The sequence below is a fragment of the Schistocerca gregaria genome, chromosome X, assembly GCF_023897955.1.
Source record: "Schistocerca gregaria isolate iqSchGreg1 chromosome X, iqSchGreg1.2, whole genome shotgun sequence".
Taxonomy (NCBI): Eukaryota; Metazoa; Arthropoda; class Insecta; order Orthoptera; family Acrididae; genus Schistocerca; species Schistocerca gregaria.
The window spans coordinates 39,154,795-39,178,516 of NC_064931.1; the positions used below are offsets into that span (position 1 = coordinate 39,154,795).

At 37.1% G+C, this 23,722-nt stretch overlaps 1 protein-coding gene across 4 annotated transcripts in view; it reads left to right on the top strand.

The window, feature by feature from the left end:
- The first annotated feature begins 5,173 nt into the window (after positions 1–5,173).
- Positions 5,174–23,722, top strand: part of LOC126298626 (uncharacterized) — a 489,726-nt gene continuing 471,177 nt past the window's right edge. Inside the window, exons 1-2 of one of the 4 annotated variants that reach the window (XM_049990034.1) lie at positions 5,174–5,277; positions 5,511–5,793. In XM_049990034.1, coding sequence (XP_049845991.1) covers positions 5,585–5,793 — 209 coding nt within the window. In that variant the 5' untranslated portion in view covers positions 5,174–5,277; positions 5,511–5,584. Of the gene's footprint in view, positions 5,794–23,722 lie in introns of all 4 variants that reach the window. The other 3 variants (XM_049990032.1, XM_049990033.1, XM_049990035.1) reach the window with 3 other exon arrangements.

The window sequence follows — 23,722 nt, forward strand, 5'->3', positions numbered from 1 at the left end:
ATATTCTTAGCTGTCCGTGCACATTTGACAATGTCTGGCATCGAGGGCTCTGGTACAAGCTGCACACACAAGGAATGACTAACTCATTGGTGAAGCTACTCGCTGATTACACCGAAGGCAGGAACTTCGCCATCAGGACTCTTAACAGTGAATCAATGCCCCAAGATGTACGTACAGAAGTACCACAGGGAACATCCGTAACATCCTAAAGAGTATCTCCAGAACTTAAAAAAAAAATACTGAAACAATCACTCACAAGACAGATTTTATTTAACACCTCAAACACCATATATACTAGATGTAAAAAAAGAAAAACAAACCACTGGAAAGAGTAACATGGGGAATTTCACAGACTTAATCCTCCATCAAAACACGCAATCAATAAAAAATAAATTACAAATATTAGAAGTTGAGCTCCATCTTTGAACTACACAGTAGTTTGTATTACTGAGCACTAGTGTAGACACACAGAAATCCAAAATGTAGTATTATCATTGTATGAAAAGGCAAATTCTTACTGCAGAACTACTTCAAGGGGTGGAGGATCATGCATTTATTTCAGAAAAGGAACACAGTGCAAATCAAGACATGACATCAGTAGCGTAAGTGAAGAGAAACGCTTTGAAATATGAGCTATTGAATTAACAGGGCTTGATATCACCAAGAAAATAATCATTTTGTGTGTGTATGGATCTCCCAGTGGTAGTGTGGAAACTTTTTTCAATAGGTTAACAGAAGTTCTAGATACAGTCTCAAGTACAAAGCTCAACATAATTCTGTGTGGGACATTTACATCAACACTAATATCATAAATGACTCCAGCAGCACCTTCATAAACATCCTTCAAAGTTTTGGCATGTACCTGTGGTTAATGGTGCAACAAGGGTTACCACGACTTCATCAGTAATTGACCATGTGGCCACAAATATGGACAAGGAAAAATGTGATGTAGCTGTAATAGATCTCGGACTATCAGACCATCTCTGTCAAATTACAACAGTAAAATGAGGCGTCGAAGCATTCCCTAAACTACGAGCCTACAGTCGACATCTATCAGAAATCAAAATAAAAGATTTTTCAGAAGAACTAGAAAAATAAATCTGGCATGAAGTGTATAAGGAAACCAATGTGAATATGAAATTCTCTAAATTCTCCACATTCTTTAAATTGAACTTTGAACAGGCATTTCCAAAAGTATGCATGTCTGTGTCAACATCTCACAAAAACAGATGAATAACAGCAGGTATTAAGATGTCCTCTCAAATACTTAAACACCTCAGTCTCATGAAAAAGATTCGCAATGATCCAGAATTCTTAAATTTCTATCATAGATACAAAAAGATCTATAGGAAGGTGCAGATTGCTGCAAAAAAGTCATTTAATGACAAAATAATATACAATGCAGAGAATAAAAGCAAAGCAATCTGGGATGTTATAAAAAAGGAAACGGAGAGAGGCAAACAAACGCAGAATAATATACTGCTAAGGGAGAGAGAAAAGTAATAAATGATCCACAGCACTTAGAAAACTATGCGAAGGGGCATTTTTCAAGTATTGGAGAGAAGTTACAAGTAAAATTCCCCCAAACAAATATAACACCTGTAAATAATGGTGCACTAAACACAATGATGTTACTTCCAACCACAGGGAATGAAGTCAGTAAAACAATTCAAAAACTTAGTATGGAGAGCTGCATCAAATCAGTCTCAGGACTGAAGACCACAACGAAAATAAAAAGTCAGTAGGCTTAGATGAAGTACCAATGTGTGTACTGAAACAATGCATAGGGATTATACCAGGCCCCTTACCAAACATAATAAATGAATCCTTCACATCAGGGACATTTCCAGAGCATTTAAAACAGGCAAGAGTTGTACCTTTGCTTAAGAAAGGTAATGCAGAAGACATAGAAAATTACTGGCCCATTTCCCTGCAGTCATCATTCTCAAAAATAATAGAAGTAAATATGAAAGAAAGATTAATGAATCACCTGAATAAATAAAATCTTTTAAGTGAATCCCAGTTTGGTTTCCGAAGTGGCAAAAATACGGATTCAGCCATAGTAGAATTCACAAAAGCTGTACTTGATGCTCTTGATAAAAATGAGTGTGTCGCAGGCATATTTTTGGATCTTTCAAAGGCGTTTGATACACTCGACCACAAGATTCTATTAAATAAATTAGAAGCATTAGGAATAAGAGGGGTAGCTAACGACTGATTTCGAGCATGCCTAACAGAGAGGGTACGAACAGTAGAGATAACACATACTTCAAATAGATCCAAACATTTATTAAACCACTTATCAGAACCAAAATACATTAATATAGGGGTTCCACAAGGTAGCATATTAGGCCCAATAATGTTCCTGATATACGTTAATGACTTTCCCAGTAATGTTACTCATACTGAAAAAATACTCTTTGCTGATGACAGCAATACTGTAGTCTTTGAGAAAACAAGAGAACTCCTTGCCGAGAAAGGAAATGAAACTCTCAAGGAAGTTTATGATTGGTCAATAAGCAATAAAGTGACATTGAACACAAAGAAATCTAATGACATGAATTTCAGTTTGAAGCGGAAAAATGAGAATGTGAAATTAAATGTAGATGGCACCTCTACAGACTGTGTAACAAATGCAAAATTTCTAGGAATGAATATTGATTCTCAGTTGAAGTGGTGTGAACACACAAAGGTACTTGAAAACAGAATTTCATCAGCATGTTATGCCCTTAGAATCCTATCATCAGTGTGTAACATGCAGTGTCTTTTAGTTATATATTATTCATACGTACACTCAGTTCTTAGCTATGGAATTCTTTTTTGGGAAACAAATGCACAAAATATGAACGCAATTTTCAAACTCCAGAAAAGAGCCATAAGAATAATAACCAAATATTCTAGTAGAGCTCATTGTAAAGATCTGTTCAGAACACTGGGGATTTTAACTGCTCCATGTGAATACATTTACCAGTCTGTTGTAAACATCAAAAATAACATCGGTAATTACTACACAAACAGCTCTGTCCATGACCATGCAACAAGAGATAGACTCAACTTAAATTTACCAAGAAAAAATAAACATAAAACTCAAAACAGGAGTTTCTGCCAAGGAATAAAACTGTACAATATATTATCAAAAGAGATTAAAGAAATTGCCAAAAATACACCTATTTAAAAAGGCAGCTAAAAAGTACATATAATGCAATACATTTTATACATTGAAGAATTGCTCACCTAAAACAGAGTAAGGGTTTGATAAAAAATGTTATGAAAATAAATAATAATAATAATAATAATGATTATAAAACATCCAACATTCCACATAACACTTACACTTTATGTTTTTTTCCTTCTTTTTCTCCTTTCTGGAAATGCATAGCACAGTGTGCACTGACTTATAGTGGGAAATGAGAGAACAATGTGGCATTATATTATTTAATACGCTATTTGTAAAAAAGTATTCTAACTAGAAGTCTGTAAATATATGTGTATACAGATTAACTTATTTTAAATTGATCTAAATTTGTAAATACTTTGACATGTCCTATATCCTTGTAAAAAGATATCTACGGATGAATAAAGCTACTACTACTACTAATACACTCTTCAACTTTCCGTTCCATTGAAATCAACTGTAAAATACCTTGTGTGACTTTGGACCGATGACCACCACGTCGATGACGTCCATAAGAAGACGACCAACACCCTTTATCCGCTCATAAACGAGCGTTTAGCTCTCTCCACTGCTTGTGGTTTCCAGATTTGTAGGTCTTCCATCCGGCCTGTAATGGACTATGCTTGTCCTGTTTGGTGAACAGCTGCGAAGACTCATCTCACCAAACCACAACGCCTCCCAAACAAAGCTCTACGACGGGTATGTTATGTACCAAGGAACTTCCCAGTGGAGTGTCTACACTATGCAGCAGATGAGAAACTCGGACTTGACAAATTTAAAGAGCAAGCTATGAAGTTTGACAGCAAGGCGAGAACTTCCCAAAGCCCTTTGGTCTGCACCTTTCGAAGGCGCAACGACGTTGCCAACCGCTACACGCGGCCCGAGGTGCTGCTTGACAGGCAGAGAAGCTGAACTCGCAGTCAAAACCTACTTCTTAGCACAACGCGGACACAGTCAAACACGAGAAGCGATAAATGAACAATATGACACTGAATAGTAGGAAATACACATCCAGTTGCCACAGCACTATTAGTATAGGGCAATATACCCTAAAGACGATGCTTGCTTGGCCTTAGAACGTATGGGAAGGCGTTGTTCTGTTTCTACATTTTTCACAAGTCTTAAAGCAATACTTCATTCAGTTCCTAAAGATTAGTTGTTTATGCATTAGAGCGTTAAATGAGGCACCATACCATAGCTCTGCTGTCTGCAGTTCGTGGTCTCGCGGTTGTGTTCGCACTTCCCGAGCAGGGGTGCCGGATTCGATTCCCGTCGGGGTCAGAGACTTTCATCTGCCTAGAGGTGACTGGGTGGTTGTGTTGTTCTCATTACTTCATCGTTATTGATGAGAGGGCGAGATTGGACTGAGCAACGGTTGGGAAATTGTACGGGCGCTGATAACCGCGCAGCTGGGCGCCCCACAAACCAAACATCATCATCATCGCAACTCTGTTGCACAAATTACAGTTTTTCTATTATGTCCTATAGAAACTGTTCGTTCCCTAAATTACACACTGTCTGTAAATTCTCACAAAGTGACGGAAAGTCTAACCTGCTATATTTCATGTTTTCAGACAGTTATTTTCCAAAGATTCATGCCGTAATAGTACAGTCGAGTCTTCATTAACTACACAGTTTAAACAAAATTCGTTTAAGAAAGGGAATATATTAGTGATAAAAACAAGTGTAATTATATTTCTATTTATGAAATAGATATTAAGCTTAAATATAGACATCAATTTTGCTTCGTTTTTGTTTTCTTATATGCGAAACTCAATAGTTACTAGCCGCATTTGTCTTTGTTACGTCTACATATGTATCTGATCTGCTTGCATAGCCACGGTATGGATTGTTTGGACCAACACGAGAGCTATGAAACTTGAATAGCGCGGTGTAAACAACTCATGCTGCCAACTACACCCTGCCCCGTATACGTCAGAGACCTTGTTATTGTGGCGTGTCGATCTCAGCATGAACTGTGTGATGTTATCTGTGTCATCTGTCATTCGAGCGAGGTTAGGGAGGTGGAACATATATGCGGTACGTGAGGAAATGGAAGGTGTGATAGAGGAATAGTGAAGAGAAAGGAGGCGACGAAAAGCGTGAGTAATGATTTATTAATCGAATTGCATTTCAGTATGTGAGATTAAATTAGAATGGCTGTGCATTAGAAATAGCTTGTGTTCGAAGAGCTTTCAAAAGACGTTACCTTTCATATGTTTACATGCTGTAGAAGCGTGTATAGCGAAGTAATATACTGCTTCAATAAGTTATGTAAATTTTGCGTAAGAAGGGTCAGACACTGAACGGTAGTTACACCTTTTATACTCAAAAGGTGTTTCATTGCAGGATGACCTGACTTCACGGAAGAAAAGTGAACTAATAACTGTATGTGTGGTAGGATACCAAATGTCAGGCGGTCCGTACCACCCCTCTGAAAATCCGGGGTCAGAAGGAGCACCTGGAGATGGTGCTCTTCAGCCACGCAATCCACTACTGTGTTTCCTATGTGATGACTATTATAGTGAGCCATGTTTGCTTACTTGTTACCACACCTTCTGTGCAAGATGTCTAAGAGGGAGAGAGGCAGATTCAAAAATATCGTGCCCATTATGTGGGTAAGTATATTGTTTCGTAGCGCCCAATAGTTATAGTTATAGAAATCTTTTTCTCCTTTAAAAACTTTTTTAGTAAACATTTTTGAAGTTTGGCGTCATGTTCTACCAGTATGAAATTAATGTAAATTTTATTTTGTATTAGTGTGGGTGGATGTATAAAGCATATTGTAAATGCGATACTTCAAATACTGGCAGTGCCACATTCAGTAACTTGGTTGTTACATATATGCCTAATGAGGTAATAGGAAAAAACTATTGGTTATATAGAAAATTTTCTGTGAAGCTGAGATTTTTTGTTAAGGTTTTAACATTGTTGGGTACTATATTGTGGCTGGTATCATTCTAGTGGAAATATATCACCACTACCCCAGGTTTATTGATGGAAAAATTGCTAGTCCTGTGGGGGATTAAATCATTGTGCAGCTTGCCATTCCGTATTAACCAACTTTATACAAGTGATCAACTAAAACCTTAAATTTTCACAGGCAGGCTTTTCTCTGTAACCACCAATGATGGCTTTTCATTTAAGGTGTAAAGTTTTAATGACTTCATAAATTTAATGGTGCATAGTTGAGTTGAGTTTGTCAAAACTAGTTAGAATTTTCATGCACAGTGTACTTGACGTTTGTAATAATATGAAGATACAGACTGTAACAGCTCCATTCAGTTTTCATTTTGTTCTATGATGATAAATAAGTGTATTGCTGAAGAGTTTTTCTTCTAGTAAGGGATAACATTGTGGGTTTTGTTAATGTATAGTTCTGTTAAATAACTTAGTAAGGCTGCATTAGGGGACCTATACTAAATTTGCTGTCACTATATCTTGAGCAGATAAACAAAGTACCACACTTAGCAGAAGTTGTATTAGCAATTTTGAAATGTTATTACTATATAGTTGTCTTCTGATTTTTCTTATTGTCTTATTTCTAGAAAGTTAATTTTACTTAGTTATGAAAGTAGTTTCGTAAACTTGTCTGTGACCTCCATAGGCAATGGATTCATTGTTGATTATTTTTCTGCAGTGAGTTTTGCATTTTCTCTAACAATATTTCAAAAACCTGGTCACCAATAACTTACGGTGCTTTAACTTGAAAGAATTAAACTGCCATTATCAGGGTTAATGGTATTAGTCAGTTAGTGGCATCATATAGCTATTTTACAGCAATGACCATCCTTTCATGGCTATTTTATAATTGGAGTGCTCACTTGATATTCCACTAAAAGAGCACATTTTTTAATTAGTCATGTGCTCATGTAATAAGTGGACGTTGCTGGTGCTACATTATGTCTTCTGTTTGTCACAGTGATCTATCTTTTAGGCAAGGCTGTCAAAAATCTTGATACACCCACTGTTGTCCATGAATCTTCATTTTTATTCTGCCCAAACTACTGTAGGGTACATTAGGGTCATGGATAATCAAAGGATGACATGGCGAAAGGTAATGTTGCAAGGTAGTACAACAGAAGTATTGTCAGTATGTCTTCATGTTTAAGATTTAAAAGATCAGTAATAATTTTATGCTGAAGTCACAAAGGAGAGATTAGTGGAAGGATTTAAAACACTTTTGGTCCAGATTCACCCCAAACCTGGCCGCCTCTTGGCTTTGAAAATGCTGCTCCTCAATTGCTTCTTTTTGTAGAAGATGGCAGTCTTCATTGTTTAAAATATTTATCTATTATGCTGAGAGTAGAAATTGATATAGGGAAGGAATTAGCTTTAAGAAAATTCCCATCCAGTGCCTTTAGTAAAATGACTATTCATGATTTCACTGTTGTGCTGAGTGACAGGTAATTCTTGTTTGTCCTGGCATTCACAGTAGTCATTTATTTGCTTCCTAGTTTCCTTAATGGATAAAAAATTTAAAGATATCAAATACTTTCATACATGTTAAGCAACAAATTTGCTGCTTGGTATGCTTGCCAGAGCAACTGAATTAATTCAGGGGTCACTCGCTTTATGGTGTTCTCGTGTTATGATTATTGCAGATAGTGATAAGAGAATCACGTACCAATGAAAAGTCATGTACAAATAACCAGTAAAATCTGTGGACAGCTACTGTCTGATAAAGTAACTAGGCATTATTAGTAGACATCAGTGTGATGTGTGCACCCTTTGCCTTTGTGACAGCTTGAATTCTGCTGGGGACACTTTGTGAGGTGCTTTTTATTTATTTATTTTTTATTTTTTGAGGAATGACAGGCCTATTATTCCTAAAGAATGAAGACCAGAAACGGTACTGATGTTGGACACTAGGTTCTGAAGCCAACCTTCTCTCATCCCAGACATGTTCCATTGGGTTCAGGTTGGGTCTCTGGTCGGGTCAGTTCATTTCAGGAATGTTATTGGGAAAAAATTGACAAATGCTGTTTTGCGAGAATGCATTATCGTGCTCAACCAGTCTCCATATGGTTCCTCTACTGTACGCAGTACACAACAAAGTAAAATGTATTCATACCCTTCATTTAGTGTCTAAAGTCCAGTAAGGGTCCACACCTGCAAACCATACCACTGCCTTCTCTGTATGTCTGTGTCAGCAATACTTCTGGTGGCAACAAATTTTCTCCAGATACTTACCAAACTCACTCCTCCACAGGATTACCACAGAGTATTGTCAGTGTGTCATCACCCCAAGTGTGTGTGTGTGTGTGTGTGTGTGTGTGTGTGTGTGTGTGTGTGTGTGTGTGTCACCCCAAATCTATAGATTTCCAGTCAGCCACTGTCCAGTGGCATAGCTCTTTAGACCACCAGTCATTGCTTAAAATTGACTTCAGAAATGCTGTTTTTGAGGAGCTCTTACGCTATTGTACGCCATTGTATGCCATTTTTTGTTTTTTTAAGCTTGCTGAGTAGATATTGCTAGTTGGACTGGTAGTAACACTTCAAAACTCAAATGATTCCTTCTGCTGGTATCATTTGATTTGTTTAGTCACACTTTCAGTGCTTGATAGGCCATGTTCTTTAGTACATGAGGTTCGTCTGGTCTTTGATTGGATGTGGTTGTTCCAGTGTTTCCACTTGTCATACCACCTACAATTGACTTTTGTAGCTTTAAAAGGAATGAAACATGTTGAATGAAATGTTGCTGCTGGATTTATTACTCAGATAACATCCAATGGTTGGTTCACATTGTCATTGAGATCCTCTAATTGACACTTTCTGCTGTTAAAGCATCTGGTGGGTCTGCCACTTGTGATATCTTGTAGTTACCTCTGAATTGTGTAGGTTTCTGGTTACTTTTGATAGAGTAGTATGTTAAATGTTGCGATGAAGCAATGTATGGAGTCTGTTGCTTAAGCCATTAGCTGCTGGTGCTGACACTGGGAGAATTCAGTTGTACTTATTAAAACTGCTCCTATTAGTTTGAAGAAAGTGAATTGGAAAGCTGTTAAAGTTCATTTTAAGTTTGCCAGTACCTCAGGTGTGGTTTTAGTGCAATTGTTAATTACATAATTCCTTAACTTTATCTTTGAATTCAGCATTGCTTCTGTTGACAAATTGACAGACATTTCATCTGCATCGTAGCATTATCAACTCAGCTCAGTGCTTGTAATTGTTCAGGATGTTGTAAAAATTAGTCTTGATATAGCCTAAGAAGGAAAAATAAGTGATGGCATCTGAAAAATTGGTCATAATGCAGTAGATACTCTCATGAGATATTGTCATGCAAAAATTAAGGCATTTACAGTAACCTGATGGTGTACATTCTTCCTGGAAATGTCTAGCAGTTTTCATTTTCTGTTCTCTGAGAGAGGGAAAAAACTGTGCTGCAGTGTGACAATATTTCCTTGTTTTAACCGTTGGTGGTTTTTCATTACACCAGTCTATTGCTCATACCAAATTTTTGAGTAATGTGTTGTTCCCACATGTATGATAACAAAGGTTCTACTCCTTTTACACACACACACAGCTGCTGTGAAGCTTCATGAAATAATGGACTGATCTCCCTGGCCGACAGGGAGGATAACTACCATATATAGTATGAAAATTCTTATATGGTGTTAAATTTTAGAATGTTTGTGGAAATCAGTGTGGGTGCTACCAGTGACAGGTTTTAGAACTGATTCTAGTGCATATGGTGGTCTAAATCAGTGGTGCTGTTCTTAGAATATGAACTCGGTGCATTTTGTTAAAACACTCAAACTGGCTGTAAGTTGTCTCAATAAATTTAATAAGTCCTCAAAATACTTTTCATATTAAGACATGTTAATTCAGGTGTATCAGCTGATCATCATAAAATACTGAAAGCCAATTTCCATAGTGAAATTAGTACTGACCTCTTGTATTACACTTTAACTGACCAGTACAGTGAGGACTTCATGTTATGTTAAGAGACAGCACATGAGGTCCTGTATGTGAAGTGACTGAACACACACATTTCTCATTCTTTGCTATGTGAAGCTCTCCAAATTGACGAGGTCTAGTCCACTGGTCATTTCCCCAACACTTGTCATAAATCATGATCTCCATTTTGAAGTCTCTTGTATTGTTGCTGCATTTGTAAATGTTATCTTTCTCTGAGATGTTAATGGGGCTTGAAAGTCAATTTCCAACTTAGTGTAGGCTGACATATGTTATATTATGTATTTTGAGATTTAGAATACAATATACTAAACAAATGAGAATTGTTAACTTTTGCTTGGATTCAGAAAGTTCTTATTCATGTGGATGTCTGTAAGCGAATAATTAAAGTGTGCTTGGAACACTTGAGTTTTTCTTTATTCAGTATCAGATTTTAGCTATTTAGATTTATTTTATATATTTATCTTTCTAAATTTTAATGTGATGTGCTGTCTTTTGTGAATTTTTGTTAATTTGTTTGTGAAATAAATTATTTGCTATGTTTCTTTTTGTTTGCTTCACTTTAATTTCCTTGAGATGCCTGATGCAATTCTTTCCCACCAATTCCTTACTGTTACAGTTTCTATATGCTTTCCATATTTTAAGCAAATGCATTAAGTTACTAATAACAACAAAGTTGCTTAAATTTAAAATGTGTAGGTAATTCAGTGTGCTAAATGGTTTTGTTTCATTTTACATTAATTACTTAGAAGCAAGATCTTGAAGTAAGATTTTGAGGACCCAGAAATCTGAGAGAATTTGGAAACATTCTTCATTCAGGATAAAAAGTAGTAATACAACAAAATTATTCTACAAAAATCTGCTACTTAATGTATATTAGTGTATACAGTATTTCAGCAGCACAGTAGCATCTTCAGATGCTTAAATAAAACATTCTTTAACAGTAAGGTTGTAGTCAAACATGACAGCTGGTTATGTTGCCACTGTAAAAATGGTTTTAGGTGGCATTAAATCACCTAACAGTATAAGTGATACTACCATCAGAAAGTTAAATCACTGTTAGCAATGAATGAATGTGATGTTGAGCTAATTTAATGAAATACAGGTAAATAGACCTCAAAGTTCATTTGTAAAGTGGGGAAGGTAACAATGTCAACTGGAAGAGCATGTTAAAACAAATTTGGAAGCATGATGCATGAGTTCTAGTAAAGCAACCATTACTTTTTGTTCAGTTGTTTTCTGCACTTAGTGTTAATGTTATGCAATGGTGTAAAATTTGACTACTGTGTGTGTGTGTGTGTGTGTGTGTGTGTGTGTGTGTGTGTGTGTGTGTGTGTGTGTGTGTGTGTGTGTGTGTGTGTATGTGTATGCGCGTGCGCACACGGGGGTATAGACAGTTTGAATTGAGGAACAACCCATAGCCTGTTCAAGAAAATGTCATGAAGTTGAAGTAATTTAACGGAAACCAGGGAAACTCTTTGAATCAAACATCTCATGTATTTACATTGTGCTACTTAACTAGAAAGGTTTTTTGTCAGTAATGAGAACTTGAAGCACACAAGGGTGCTAATAAAATGTTTGTGCAGGGTCATACAAAAAGTCTGATAAGATAATTACTTTGTTGTAAATGGAAATGTTTAAAAACATGTATGCATTTAAACATTGTGAAGTAAGAATTGGTTGTCTGAAGTGAAGTATCATAGCTTTTGGTTACTGCAGATGATTCAGGATAAATGCTGTTCTGAGAATTGATTTGTAGTGTCATAAACTGCAAGAAATATAAATTCAGCTGACACATCATAAAAGGTTTGTAATAAACCTTATGACTTAGTTCAAAAAATGAAATTGGATTTTCTGTATTTAGAAACTGTAACAGTTTACATTGTATAAATATTTTAAATGTATCAGGCAGAAGCACTAGACAGTTTTTACATAGTCTATCTCCACATAACTTTCTCCATTGGGTGCCATAGTATCCTAGCACTAGCCCTGCACTCAGAGAAATTAGCCTGAAACTGAGAACTGCAGAGGCCTAGTTATTGGTATGGCCTTCAAAGTTTGTTCCCAACAGATGAACCAGAAAATTACCAGTGTTGCACTGTTTGTCCTGTGCATGTTAACCATTCACAACATAGCCCTAAGAGACAGTGACCCAAGCAGGTGTCAGTTTATTAAAAGGCACAGGGCTAACAACTGTCCAGCTTCTCAGACAGCATGGTGAGTTGACATCTGCAACCTTGCAGACAGAGCACATTACTTTCTGTGATAGAAAACTGACACTACCATAGCAGGATGACAGTCTGCCATAACATATTCAGAAAATGACCTGGTTGTGTGGATGTCTTAGATTGTTAGAACAATTGGAGTTGGCCTGAATTTTGTGTATGTCCCACTCTGCACAGGACTTCCCTCACTCAACTGTTTGGGCCTTGCAGGCTAGTGTACCAAGGGTAGGTCTGACAAAGTCCCTATTGCCAAATGAGAGTTCGAGATGTTAAAGCATATCAGAAGCAGTGGACAGGGGAATTCTCACAAAACTGGGAACAGCCAGCTACTCTTGCGTCGGCATTTTGGTGCTCCAAGTGTGGTAAAAACAAAATTGGTATTGAACTGAATAACAGTGCTAAATAATTAGGCTATCAAAGGTATGAAGAAAGGAAGAGGATGAGATAGCTTCAATCAGCACATTTCTATGTGGCACATTTTGTACTAAGTAACTTTCATTATAATTTTGATAAATTACTGCTTCTAAAGGAATCTGATAATAGTTAGAACAGTACTAGAAATAAGATACTAATTAAAAATAGTAAAAACTGTTTCAACAGTCTCTAATGAAACTTTAGATCTTAGGAGATACTAAAACGCAAATTTAATGCAAAAATAGCAGAAAAGTGACAATAGTAGTGAGCTTCGAACTTCAATATCAGGAATGATAAAGGAAGCATTCTAGTGCAATTTACTGAGAACAAAGTGTACATCCTAAACACATTTTTCAAGATCAACCTTTGCAGAAAATGGAATTATAACTGTGATTGACTGTGTGCCATCAAAGAACACATTTTGCATAGTGTGGCTACCTTACACCTGATTCTGGATTTCTGGTCACAACAGGTAAAGAAAATTGGACACTGTCCAATTCACTGATTAATAAAATATGTATGAAAGGGAAATGCCAACTAAAATTAACTAATTTAAGCCACAAGAGAATAAAAACTGTGGCCTTGTGAGAAATTTTATAGTAACAGGTATTATACTGGAAACAGCTTGAGGTGAGGTAAAACTGAAGCATGTTTGGCTGTTGTCATTGAGGACATGACAGATGAAAGGCTAGAAGTGTCTAAAAAGTTCAATAGAATTATCTAAAACAAAAGTATTCAGAAAAGTTTGAGATGTCTGATAGTATGGGAGAATAAGGGAGGCATTGGAGAGCAACCAGAGTACAAAGAAAACAACACACACTTGGGTTTGGTAGACATAGACCACCAGTCACATGGCAGTTACAACAAACTGGGAAACCATACTAAAGGTGTCTAGAGATTTTTCAAAACTCTATATGGTGGACCAAAGGAACACCCTTAGGTGAGACTGAATGCTTTCTGCAAGTACTGCCAGAAAAATGGTAAGCAATTAGGCACAGAGAGAGAAAACACTTAGAAACAATGGAATACCTAAAGAACTATAGTCACATTACATATTTTTCTTTGTAAGATTTTTACAAAAACTGTTACCAATTTAAAACCAGCAGAAGAAAAGCAGTCCCTATATGTAGTACAACACAGTGGATCTTAGACGGTTTGTATGACTTTTATAGACTATAAGAAAATATTTGACTATCACATTAGGTCTTCAGAACCAACAAACAGTCTATTGATGTCAGCTTCAATTTTATTTCAGAGGAAGAAGTTGGGCAAAGGGACTAAGTTTCATCAAAACTTTCTTGATGCCTTGGCAGAGATATACAAAGCATTGAAATGACATGGAGAAATACACACACACAGATTTTGGCAGCCTTTGGTTTGCAGGTGTCATTGTAATTTTGCTATCTAGTATGACTTATGCAGAGAATGGAGGAATTGAACAGCACAAGTACAAAAGTATGTGGGAAAATTAATTACAATAAGACCAAAATGTTAGAATAAGTCAGTGGGATAATGGTAAAGGTTAATAATAAAGTTAGAGAAGTAGTTAAATGTGTATACTTAGTAAAAACAATCAGGTGGTGGAAAATTAAGGAAATAACTGAGTGAAAATGGAGTTAATTCATGAACATGAATGCTTTATTCAGAAGTGAATACATGATACGACATGGACAGAAAGTCTACAACAAGTAAATACTGTCATTGTTAGCTAATGGAAGTGACTCAATGTTAACTGCTCATATTACAAAAATATATATTAGGGTTGTCTAATAACGGAAAGGTGCATGTTGTGCATTAAAAGAAGGTACAACTGGATGGGAGGAAAGACAGTTGTTCAGGATGGGATATCTACTGTTATGAAACTGAAATGTAAATGTGCTGCGCATTCAGTATTGTGGAATGGGAAATGAGCTAAGGAAATTCTGTGTTGGATTCCTCATGACAAGACCAGTCGTACAGGATGCCCTAATGGATAAATGGATGGTGGTGGTTAAATTTGACTTTTATAAATATTGTGCTGTGAACATACCCAGTATCCAGTTAGCTTTCTCTGACTGCATTTAGTGCTGTTTCTTGTATTCTTCTTATGCTAAGAATCTACTTTTTGCATCAATTGGCAGGATTCGATAGTTTTTGGTAAACACAGTCCCAACTTCTAACAGTCCTTTACGCGCACACAAAAATCATGGTGTAAACAAATTTCAGGATATATGGATTCAGCACTGAAAGAATGTTGAATTCAGTGTCTCACCAGTTGGACCTGCATCTTAAAGATTCCTCAAATTTCTCAAGACATAACTGTGGTGGACCAACATTTTCAGTAAAACGTTCTGATTCTCAGAACAAAAGTAGGAAGAGTTGTTTGTTTGTATGTAATTATTTCATGGGTTTTTATACTTTGACCCAACTATAAATGTGCTTAAAGAAGGCAGTTCTTTATGTGGAGATTGGTTTGAACACTGAAAGTTTTAGCTTTTTCCTGTTGCAAGTTTTATGCATTTGCCCTCATTACACCCATAAACTAACTTACCCTGCTAAGTTTGTACTGCTTAATGTGAGATTTTATCATGACACTATTGCTATTTTTCATATACAGAAAGTATTACAGTAATAGAAAAAACTTATCTATAGGTACCATCTATTGAAAGACGTATAGAGAGAATAGTTTGTACACTCCTGTGTGTGTGGTAATGGGAGTGTAGAAGCAGCAAGAAAGGGAACTGGGAAAAGTTAACCTAAATTTTATTAGCTTTAGATTTTTCATAGTTTTTATCACACAAAATAAGAACTAATTTGTATGACAGCAATGAACAGTCGTTATCCTTACCTTTCTTCCCCAATAGAAATAAATCCACATAAAACTATACTTTCATAGTGTTTTAAATCTAACAAAAATGGAAAACCTGGGGTGATTAAATGACTTTAATAGTATGTGGTGAAGCATCTTACACAAAGCAAACTTAATGTGAATGAGGCAGTTTGTACCTTATTGTGACAAATTACTAAGAATTGCAAAATGTTACCCAGATTTCCTAGTATTTTCCACTTTGAGAATGGTTTTATTGCAAACTGTATTAACAATGCAGTTTAACTTGTAGTGATACATCTTAAAATTTACTCAGTGGATGCTGTATGTACTGTTGTGTCCAGTTCAGATAGTTCATAGTTTATGCAGCAATTATGTCTGATAAACTATTTTAATTTGTTACCATCATTGAGAGCAACGTGAAGGGTTTGATTTGTAAGTGGTAACAAAGTGTGTGGCTGCAAACTTACCTGTACCAGGTCCTAAAACAATGATTGGGTTGTGTGTAAGTGTAATTGAAGCCACAAAAGGAATTAGAAAAAAACACCTGTAGAAGTGTTTCAGCTGGAACTGACAACAGAAGTTACTTACAGATTGGTCTCTCATTTATTTTTAGGAATACTTTCTTTTTGGCTGCACATTGAGAAAGTGTAAGGTGACTCAGCTGTGTCTGTGGGTGAAAAATGAGTGCTTTTTCCATTTGAATGTGGTTTGTCTTGTTATCTGTATAAAAATAGTTAAAATGGCATGACATTGTTTTATTATAATAATTATTAGTCTCGATATTATAAATGGAATAAACGTGTTAACTGGTAATCATACAGACAGAAATTTTATTTAGGTGAATATTCATATTCAAGTAACACGTAGTCTGAGATATAAACATGGACTATACCTGTAATAGTGCAGGGTAACACAGTTGATATTTACACTTTCATCAGTCATACAACACTATGGATAGACTACACAGTGTGAAGTTGTATGCAGCTTTATTTCTGAAGTGAGCAGAGTGGCAGGAAACTAAGGTTTCTCATAGTTTAGTGCCATTTCTGGATATTTTATAGGCATGTTTATATATACATACAGTTGACAAAAAGTTAACTAAGGTATTTACTAATAGTCCATATAGCCATGTGTGGATGATACTCTTAGCTACTGTGCTGACATTTTGCACGTGTTTGGCCTCTCCATGTAAGTCTTTTCCATCAAATATTGAAATGGGTGAGAAATTAACCTTTCATTCAGATTAATATCCAAATCACCATCTGGTTATCCAGGTTTGAGGTTTCCGTGGTTTCCTGAAATTGAGGCAAACACCAAAGTGGTTCCTCAGAAAAAAGGGCAATTTCCTTTGGCTATCTTTGCACTATCAGATTTTGTTCTCTCTCTCTCTCTCTCTCTCTCTCTCTCTCTCTCTCTCTCTCTCTCTCTCTACCTCACCAGTAGGGCATTAAACTGTACTCTTGCTTCCATGTTTCAGTAGGAAAGTACCAAAGGAAAGTGTAGCGAGAGCTTTTACTGAAGTTCTTTGTTTTACATTTTAATAAACCAACGTATATTTCTACTTCCGATGATTTCATATGCGGCACAGATCATGCATACAGTGTATGAATGATGATCACTGTTTGTGAATGTTAATATTGAATTCTTGACAAAGTTGAATACCACAATATAGTACTTACCTTCTGTCGCAGTCCGAGGACTGTCACCATATATAAACAGTCTACTGCAGCTTACAAGGGACCCTCCCTCCCTCCCTCCCTCAGATTGTTATAAGTTGGCACAGTTGATGGACCTTGAAAAACTGAACACAGATCAATCGAGAAAAGAGGAAGAAGTTGTGTGGAACTCTGAAGAAGAAGAAGAAGAAGAAGAAGAAGAAAAATATACAAACTGAGTAGTCCATGTGCAAGATAGGCAACATCAAGGACAATGTGAGCTAAGAAACGCCGTGGTCCCGAGGTCGCCGGCACGGTAGCTCAGCGTGTTCGGTCAAAGGGTAACGTGCCCTCTGTAATAAAAAAAACTAAGTTAAAAGATCAACAACCAACTTAAATGGATGTCTTACGACGTCCGCCCCGAGCAGATGCAACGAAATTAAGCGAACAAAAAAAGTTAGCGTGAGCAGCTGCAAAACGAGATGTCCTTGATTAAAGTCTTCCCTCGAGTGAAAAGTTTACTTTCTTTATTTTCGCGAAGTTATGATCTGTCCGTTCGTTCATTGACGTCTCTGTTCGCTGTAATAGGTTTAGTGTCTGTGTTTTGCGACCGCACCGCAAAACCGTGCGACTAGTAGACGAAAGGACGACCCTCTCCAATGGGAACCGAAAACATTTGATCGCAAGGTCATAGGTCAACCGATTCCTCCACAGGAAATCACGTCTGATATATTCTATACGACACTGGTGACGGCATGTACGTCACATGACAGGAATATGTTGTGAATAGTGAAGTGTTTTATTCGTCTCATAACATACAATTTCTAATCATATTAGTGTACTAGAGACACGTCAAAAAAAATGGATAACACAACTTAGGCCTAATTGGTACAAAGAATTTTAACATTAATATAAAGTTTCATTTTTCTTTCCTCGCTTTTGTGAAGGACAGCTACATTTACACACAAGACTATGTGTAAATTTATCCTGGTCAAATGTTCAGTTCATCCTTCATGAACTCCACAACGGTGTAGTAGCATCGTTTGACAAGTATATCATATAGCTTTGTTGTCAGTGTCGCTAGGTTCATACTCAGAACATTTTCCTTTTAGCTTGTTATGAATTTTCATTGCCATATACTGAGGAGACTGCGCATATAGGTTTAAGCGATGAGTGGGAAGCATAAAATTGTCTTTGTTTCTCGTGTTATACGCGTGATTGAAACAGTTTTTCTCGAATAACTTTAAATTGCTATGTAGGAATATGATAGATGCATAAGGAGGGAACTGTTAATAACTTGTTTTTCAAATAGTGGCGACATTATGTCCTTGGATGGGCAGTACTCACGTTGCTTACTATTCTTTTCTGTAACTTTAGTATGCGCAATATATTGGTTGAATTTCCTCAAAAAATACCATACCTTACAACTGATTGTCGACCCACCTAACTTGTACACTTGGCGAATGGGTAAAAAGATTCTTCTACTTGCCCGATTTAGGTTTTCTTGTGGATGTGATAATCACTCCCAAAAAAGTGATCGCATCGGACGGACAGATAATAATTGTGTGAAAATAAAAATTTAACTTTTCACTCGAGGGAAGACTTAAACCAAGGACCGTTCGTTCTGCAGCTGCTCTCGCTAACCACGGTACACAACTTCTTCCTCTTTTCTCGATTGATCTGTAGTCAGTTTTTCAAGGCCTATCCACTGTGCCAACTTATAACTAAATCTGAGAGGGGTGCGATGGGGAGGTTCCCTTGTTAGTAGGTGAGCGTTAATGGAGTTCCGAACGGAAAGAGTAAGTGACGTATCAAAGATCAATGAGTGGGCATGCTGGAAGAGCAGTTCTCATGAATGGTTTGTATCCGGGTTAGCGTACTCGGTCGTCATGCAGATTCATATTGTTATTGCTCAACAGTAACTTAGTGACGATGGTTGCGTAAATAATCTTTCAAACCTGGTGAAGTAATTTGAGTGCCAATTTGTGTTCAATGTATAGGACAAGACATGTCAGACAGGCCACCCGGAACAAATAAATATATTTAATATATGAGTATGTTGTTTCCGCCACGTTCTAGTGGGCAATGTGGCGAATTTTCTGACGTACGTAGGCAAGGCTGCTGTGATTTAAACACAACATAATTGGCGGAGCATTGGAACTACAAAAAATACTCATTAGAATGAAATACATAATAAATTATTTCCTATTAAACAGTAAATATATGTTCACAAATGCAGTTTATGCTATGGTACTATACATTGCACGATGTAATGCTGGCGGAATTCGAGCGAATTAATGGTTAGTTTTTGTGGTGTACGCTGAATCGGAGCATGCAGTAGTATACCCAAGTGTAACGTCGAGTCACTATTAACAGCAGAAGTTCGGTTTCGTTTATAATAAAGTCTGTAAACATTAGAGGGAATTAAACACACTGCAACATCAGTTTATGGAACACTTGGATGAGGTGCCATCGCTAAGATCGTGCTCTAAATTTCACGCTCGTTTCAGAATGAAGTCTTCCTAGCAGTTTTATTTCAATGTACAGTTTCCTTCATCCCATTAAAAGTTCAAAACAACTGGTTCAGGACATTGCTTTATTATGAAAAATATTTGATTTCACACCCTATATGATTTCCAAAAACTAGGAATAGTTATTGCGATGTATAACGTTTTGTGACAATTAAAAGCATTTAAAATGTAACAAAATTAATGGCGCTTTGCGAGGCTTTTGTTCAGAAAATATTTGAATCACACTATCGAAATCAAGTTGTCTTGCTAAATTAGACGGAGTTGCCAAGGCCCCAAATCTGAAAGAAATTGTTAATGCATAATTGATACTGACAGTTCTTAACACAAACCAGAATGCTGAATGATGTTTCTCCTTCAGCTACAGTCATTGGACAAGTGCGAAATAAACGCAAAACTAGATACACATTCAGAAATAAGTTTGAAATTTTAACATTCTGCATTTTATTCGAGAGGTCTAATAGTTCCAAAGTAATGTCTTCAAAGTTTGAAGTCTGAATTGTTTTCAGATATGTATTTTCTTCTTCTAAATCTGTTGTGGCATTATTATAGTAATCATTGATAACTTGCATGCCTCAGCGACCTGATTAATCTTAGTGTTTGCATACAATTCCAAATGTGTCATCTTTTGCTGAGTTTCACTGAAAACTAACCATTCATGGGGGCACATTCATTGTTCGGAAGTTTACACTGAAGTAGAGGTGTAGGAAATACATGGGAATTGACATCTGCTGGAAAATGTTTTGGACGGTTAAGTGAGCCACATTTTATTACCTTTTGTATTCCCTTAGTTGTAGAATTTAAATTCCAACATCAAAACCGTTGGAACACTTATAACTAGATCCGCAATGTTGTTGATCTAAAAGTGTTTCAAAATATACTTAAAACACTATAAACCGAAATCTTATTAAAATGCATTATAAAATTAAGATTATTGTATGTTAAAACGTTTGAAAATTCCATCATAAATTAATATCGTAAGTATAAACTTAAAATGGAAACAATGAGGGCCTTTAATACTTCATGTATTGTTTTTAATACGCCTTAGTGTGAGTTGAATTGCAATGTCATTCTCAAGCTGTCGAACGTGAAAGAAGTCGGTTATTAGCCAACACGGTTTTATACATCGAAAAGCACAGCTGACGAGATCAGAACCTACTCATTCCTATGCATGTAGTTTTTACCTCAGATTATGGGATCTGACACAAAATGTTGTATTTGATATTTTTGTCAAGCAAAAGTTTCAGTATTTTCTGAAAACTCTTTTTCAGATGCAATAATTGTAGCAATTTTACCACAGCTGTCAGTGATTACGACCTAACACTGTGTGGCGTTGTAGTTAGCACCCACACAGTGAACTACTTACTGTTTGACCTTGAGCTGTGGATTTAATTTCATTTCATATTCGCTGCTATAACCAAGTGCAACACCCGAACTTGAACGGCACTGTTTTGAGCATTCGCGAAACCTTCTTACTTCCGTGCGTAGTTTACATCACAGCAATTGGTCAAAAAGTAACACGAGCTGGACATTTCACCACTGCGTGTGGCGGCAATGCTGCTTACCCCTTTCTTCCATCAGCAACACATTGCTGTGCCTCAAGGAAACGGGGGGGAGGGGGACACTGGCCGCGAGATGGGGAATTCTGCGGGGAGAAGACAGCCCCTCACTCATGTTCACTAACCGCCAATCAAAGTGTAATGAATCAATGCACTGGAAACAACACAGCACCGCCCACTGTTAGTTTGCATACATTGGGAGTTGTTTCAACGACGACGACTTCCGATATATACGGATAAATACTGGATGGGAGGCTGGGGCCAAACTACAGCTGCCAGACGGTAAAAAAAATCCGTGCCGTTTCTTGAACATCAGTTGAATGATTTCTGTTTCCTGTACTGCAAAGGTACATTAACGGAAGCTATATACAGCGGTGCATTCGAGGAGATAACTTCTACGAACTGGCAAATTAATAAATAGTAATTATTCCACAGTCACATAAGAAATTCATCTTCGCCGTTTTCCACTGCTGCGGCTTGGGGATCAGGTGACTGGTTTTGTCGTTTTGTTTATCATTTTACATTGAGAGGCTGAATAAACTTGTCTGACCTTTTTCCCCTTCTGCTTCCCGAGACGTGTGTTTAGATTCCACAATATTAATATCACTTTCATCAAGAGTGCACTCTTGTACAACGAAGCCAAAACTGTCAAAAGTTTGTAAAAGAAATCGTCAGTGTTCCAAACTCAAGACGCACTGCGGTCTGCTTTGGTATCGCTACGTATGAGACCCTGGGCGTTATTATACAGTATAGCTACTTTCCGGTAGTTCCCGCGCCCTGGGTGTAGCTGACAGGTAACAGGTGTCTGTGATCTTTAGGAACAGCAAAGGGGATCCCAGAGACGGCGTAGTGACAGTAATTCCTTACATCGACAACAGTGGAAGCTATCTGCCATTGACGCGAAGAGAACTGGGGGATAGTGATGGAAAGAATCTTATTAACTAGGTATTTGGTTACTTGTCGGCCACAGTTATAATAACTTTTTTAAATAGTTACTGATAACCGTTCAACAAAGTAAAGCAAGCAGTGCTATTTTAATAAAAATCCCAAGGCAACAGTCACGTGACGTGAGAAGCTGTACAACATTACTATCTAATAACGTTGTCCTATGTGACGTCCATGCACAGTACTTAGTCTATTAGACGGGGCTCGGTGCACGATTCATTTTTGCTTTGTAGAACAGCCAGTTTAAAAGTGAACTACCATATGCAAACTTACGTTGGTGGAGTTGCTGATTTGCAACACTTACCTCTGTTATGAACCGATGAATGTTGCAATCTTTAGAAATGTTCTGAAACCCAACATGGTACAAAATTAGTTTTACAATAGCAGTCTGATATTGTCCAGCTGTGCACCCTGAGAAATCCAAACCATTTACAGACTTCGGCCACGCATGAGGCTTGGGTCGCGGTGATTCCCCTTACGTGTACTAAAGTAATTTTTAACGTTTATAGCTGCAGAACTATGACTCCGAAGTTTTTAAGTGGAACTATATACGTTTTCTGCGAAATTATACATACAATTTCTGGAACTTGATCAAATAAGCGAAGAGCAGCACAAACTAGTGCCCCATTTTTAGGGGAGAGGTCCCAAAACGTCGGGCTTACCGTAACAAACGTAGATACTGTTCGCTTGTTTACCTGTGCGCTCGAAGCGCAACGGTCTGTTCACAGCAGACAGCGTGAGAAGTGGATGTGGTTTCCGTTTATGGTGAATGTCACCAAACCTTAAAGCGCTCTTCTGAGCGTACCAAGCCCTCACTTTCTGCCTTTGCAAACATTACAAAAACAAATCAAGGAATTGGAGTTTTGAAGGATAAAATGCACTAATGAAAAAGAAAAATCATGTTATGAGTGAAATGCAACTAATATTTTTGCTGCGGTGCCACAAAATCCATGTCACTACGATGCAGCTTAAATGCGACCAACCAAAGGAATGTTCTGTTAATACTACATTCCAACGCATTTCATCCTTTCCATACTTCGCTTCATCAACCTGATGATGCAACTTTTGGTTGCGAAACGATTGTACTAATAAAGGATTATTCAACAGCTGCTCCAGTTTTAGCAAGAATTCACGGCAATAACTTTCTAAATCGGTTGTTGCAGTTTCCAGTTTGTATTTACGAAAATTGCAAAGGTTTGCGGCGTTTCTATGCAAGATTTTGTTTAGAGTGTAGTACACAAGCTGTGGGCAAATCAGTCTTAGCAATCTGGACTGGTAAGAACTTGAAAATCCACGCTGGCTGAGAAAACTGGATAAACGACGTTGGCCTGGCAGCCTGTGTTGTGGGCTTTTTCAAGACTCGCATCTTTGGTGCCTGTTGTATCGAATAGGTCTCTAAATAGCCAGAAGTATCTACAATTGTTAACAGATGTGCTGCCGCAGTTAACTGAAGACATCCTACCGGTCATAAGGCAATCCATTTGGTACCAAGAT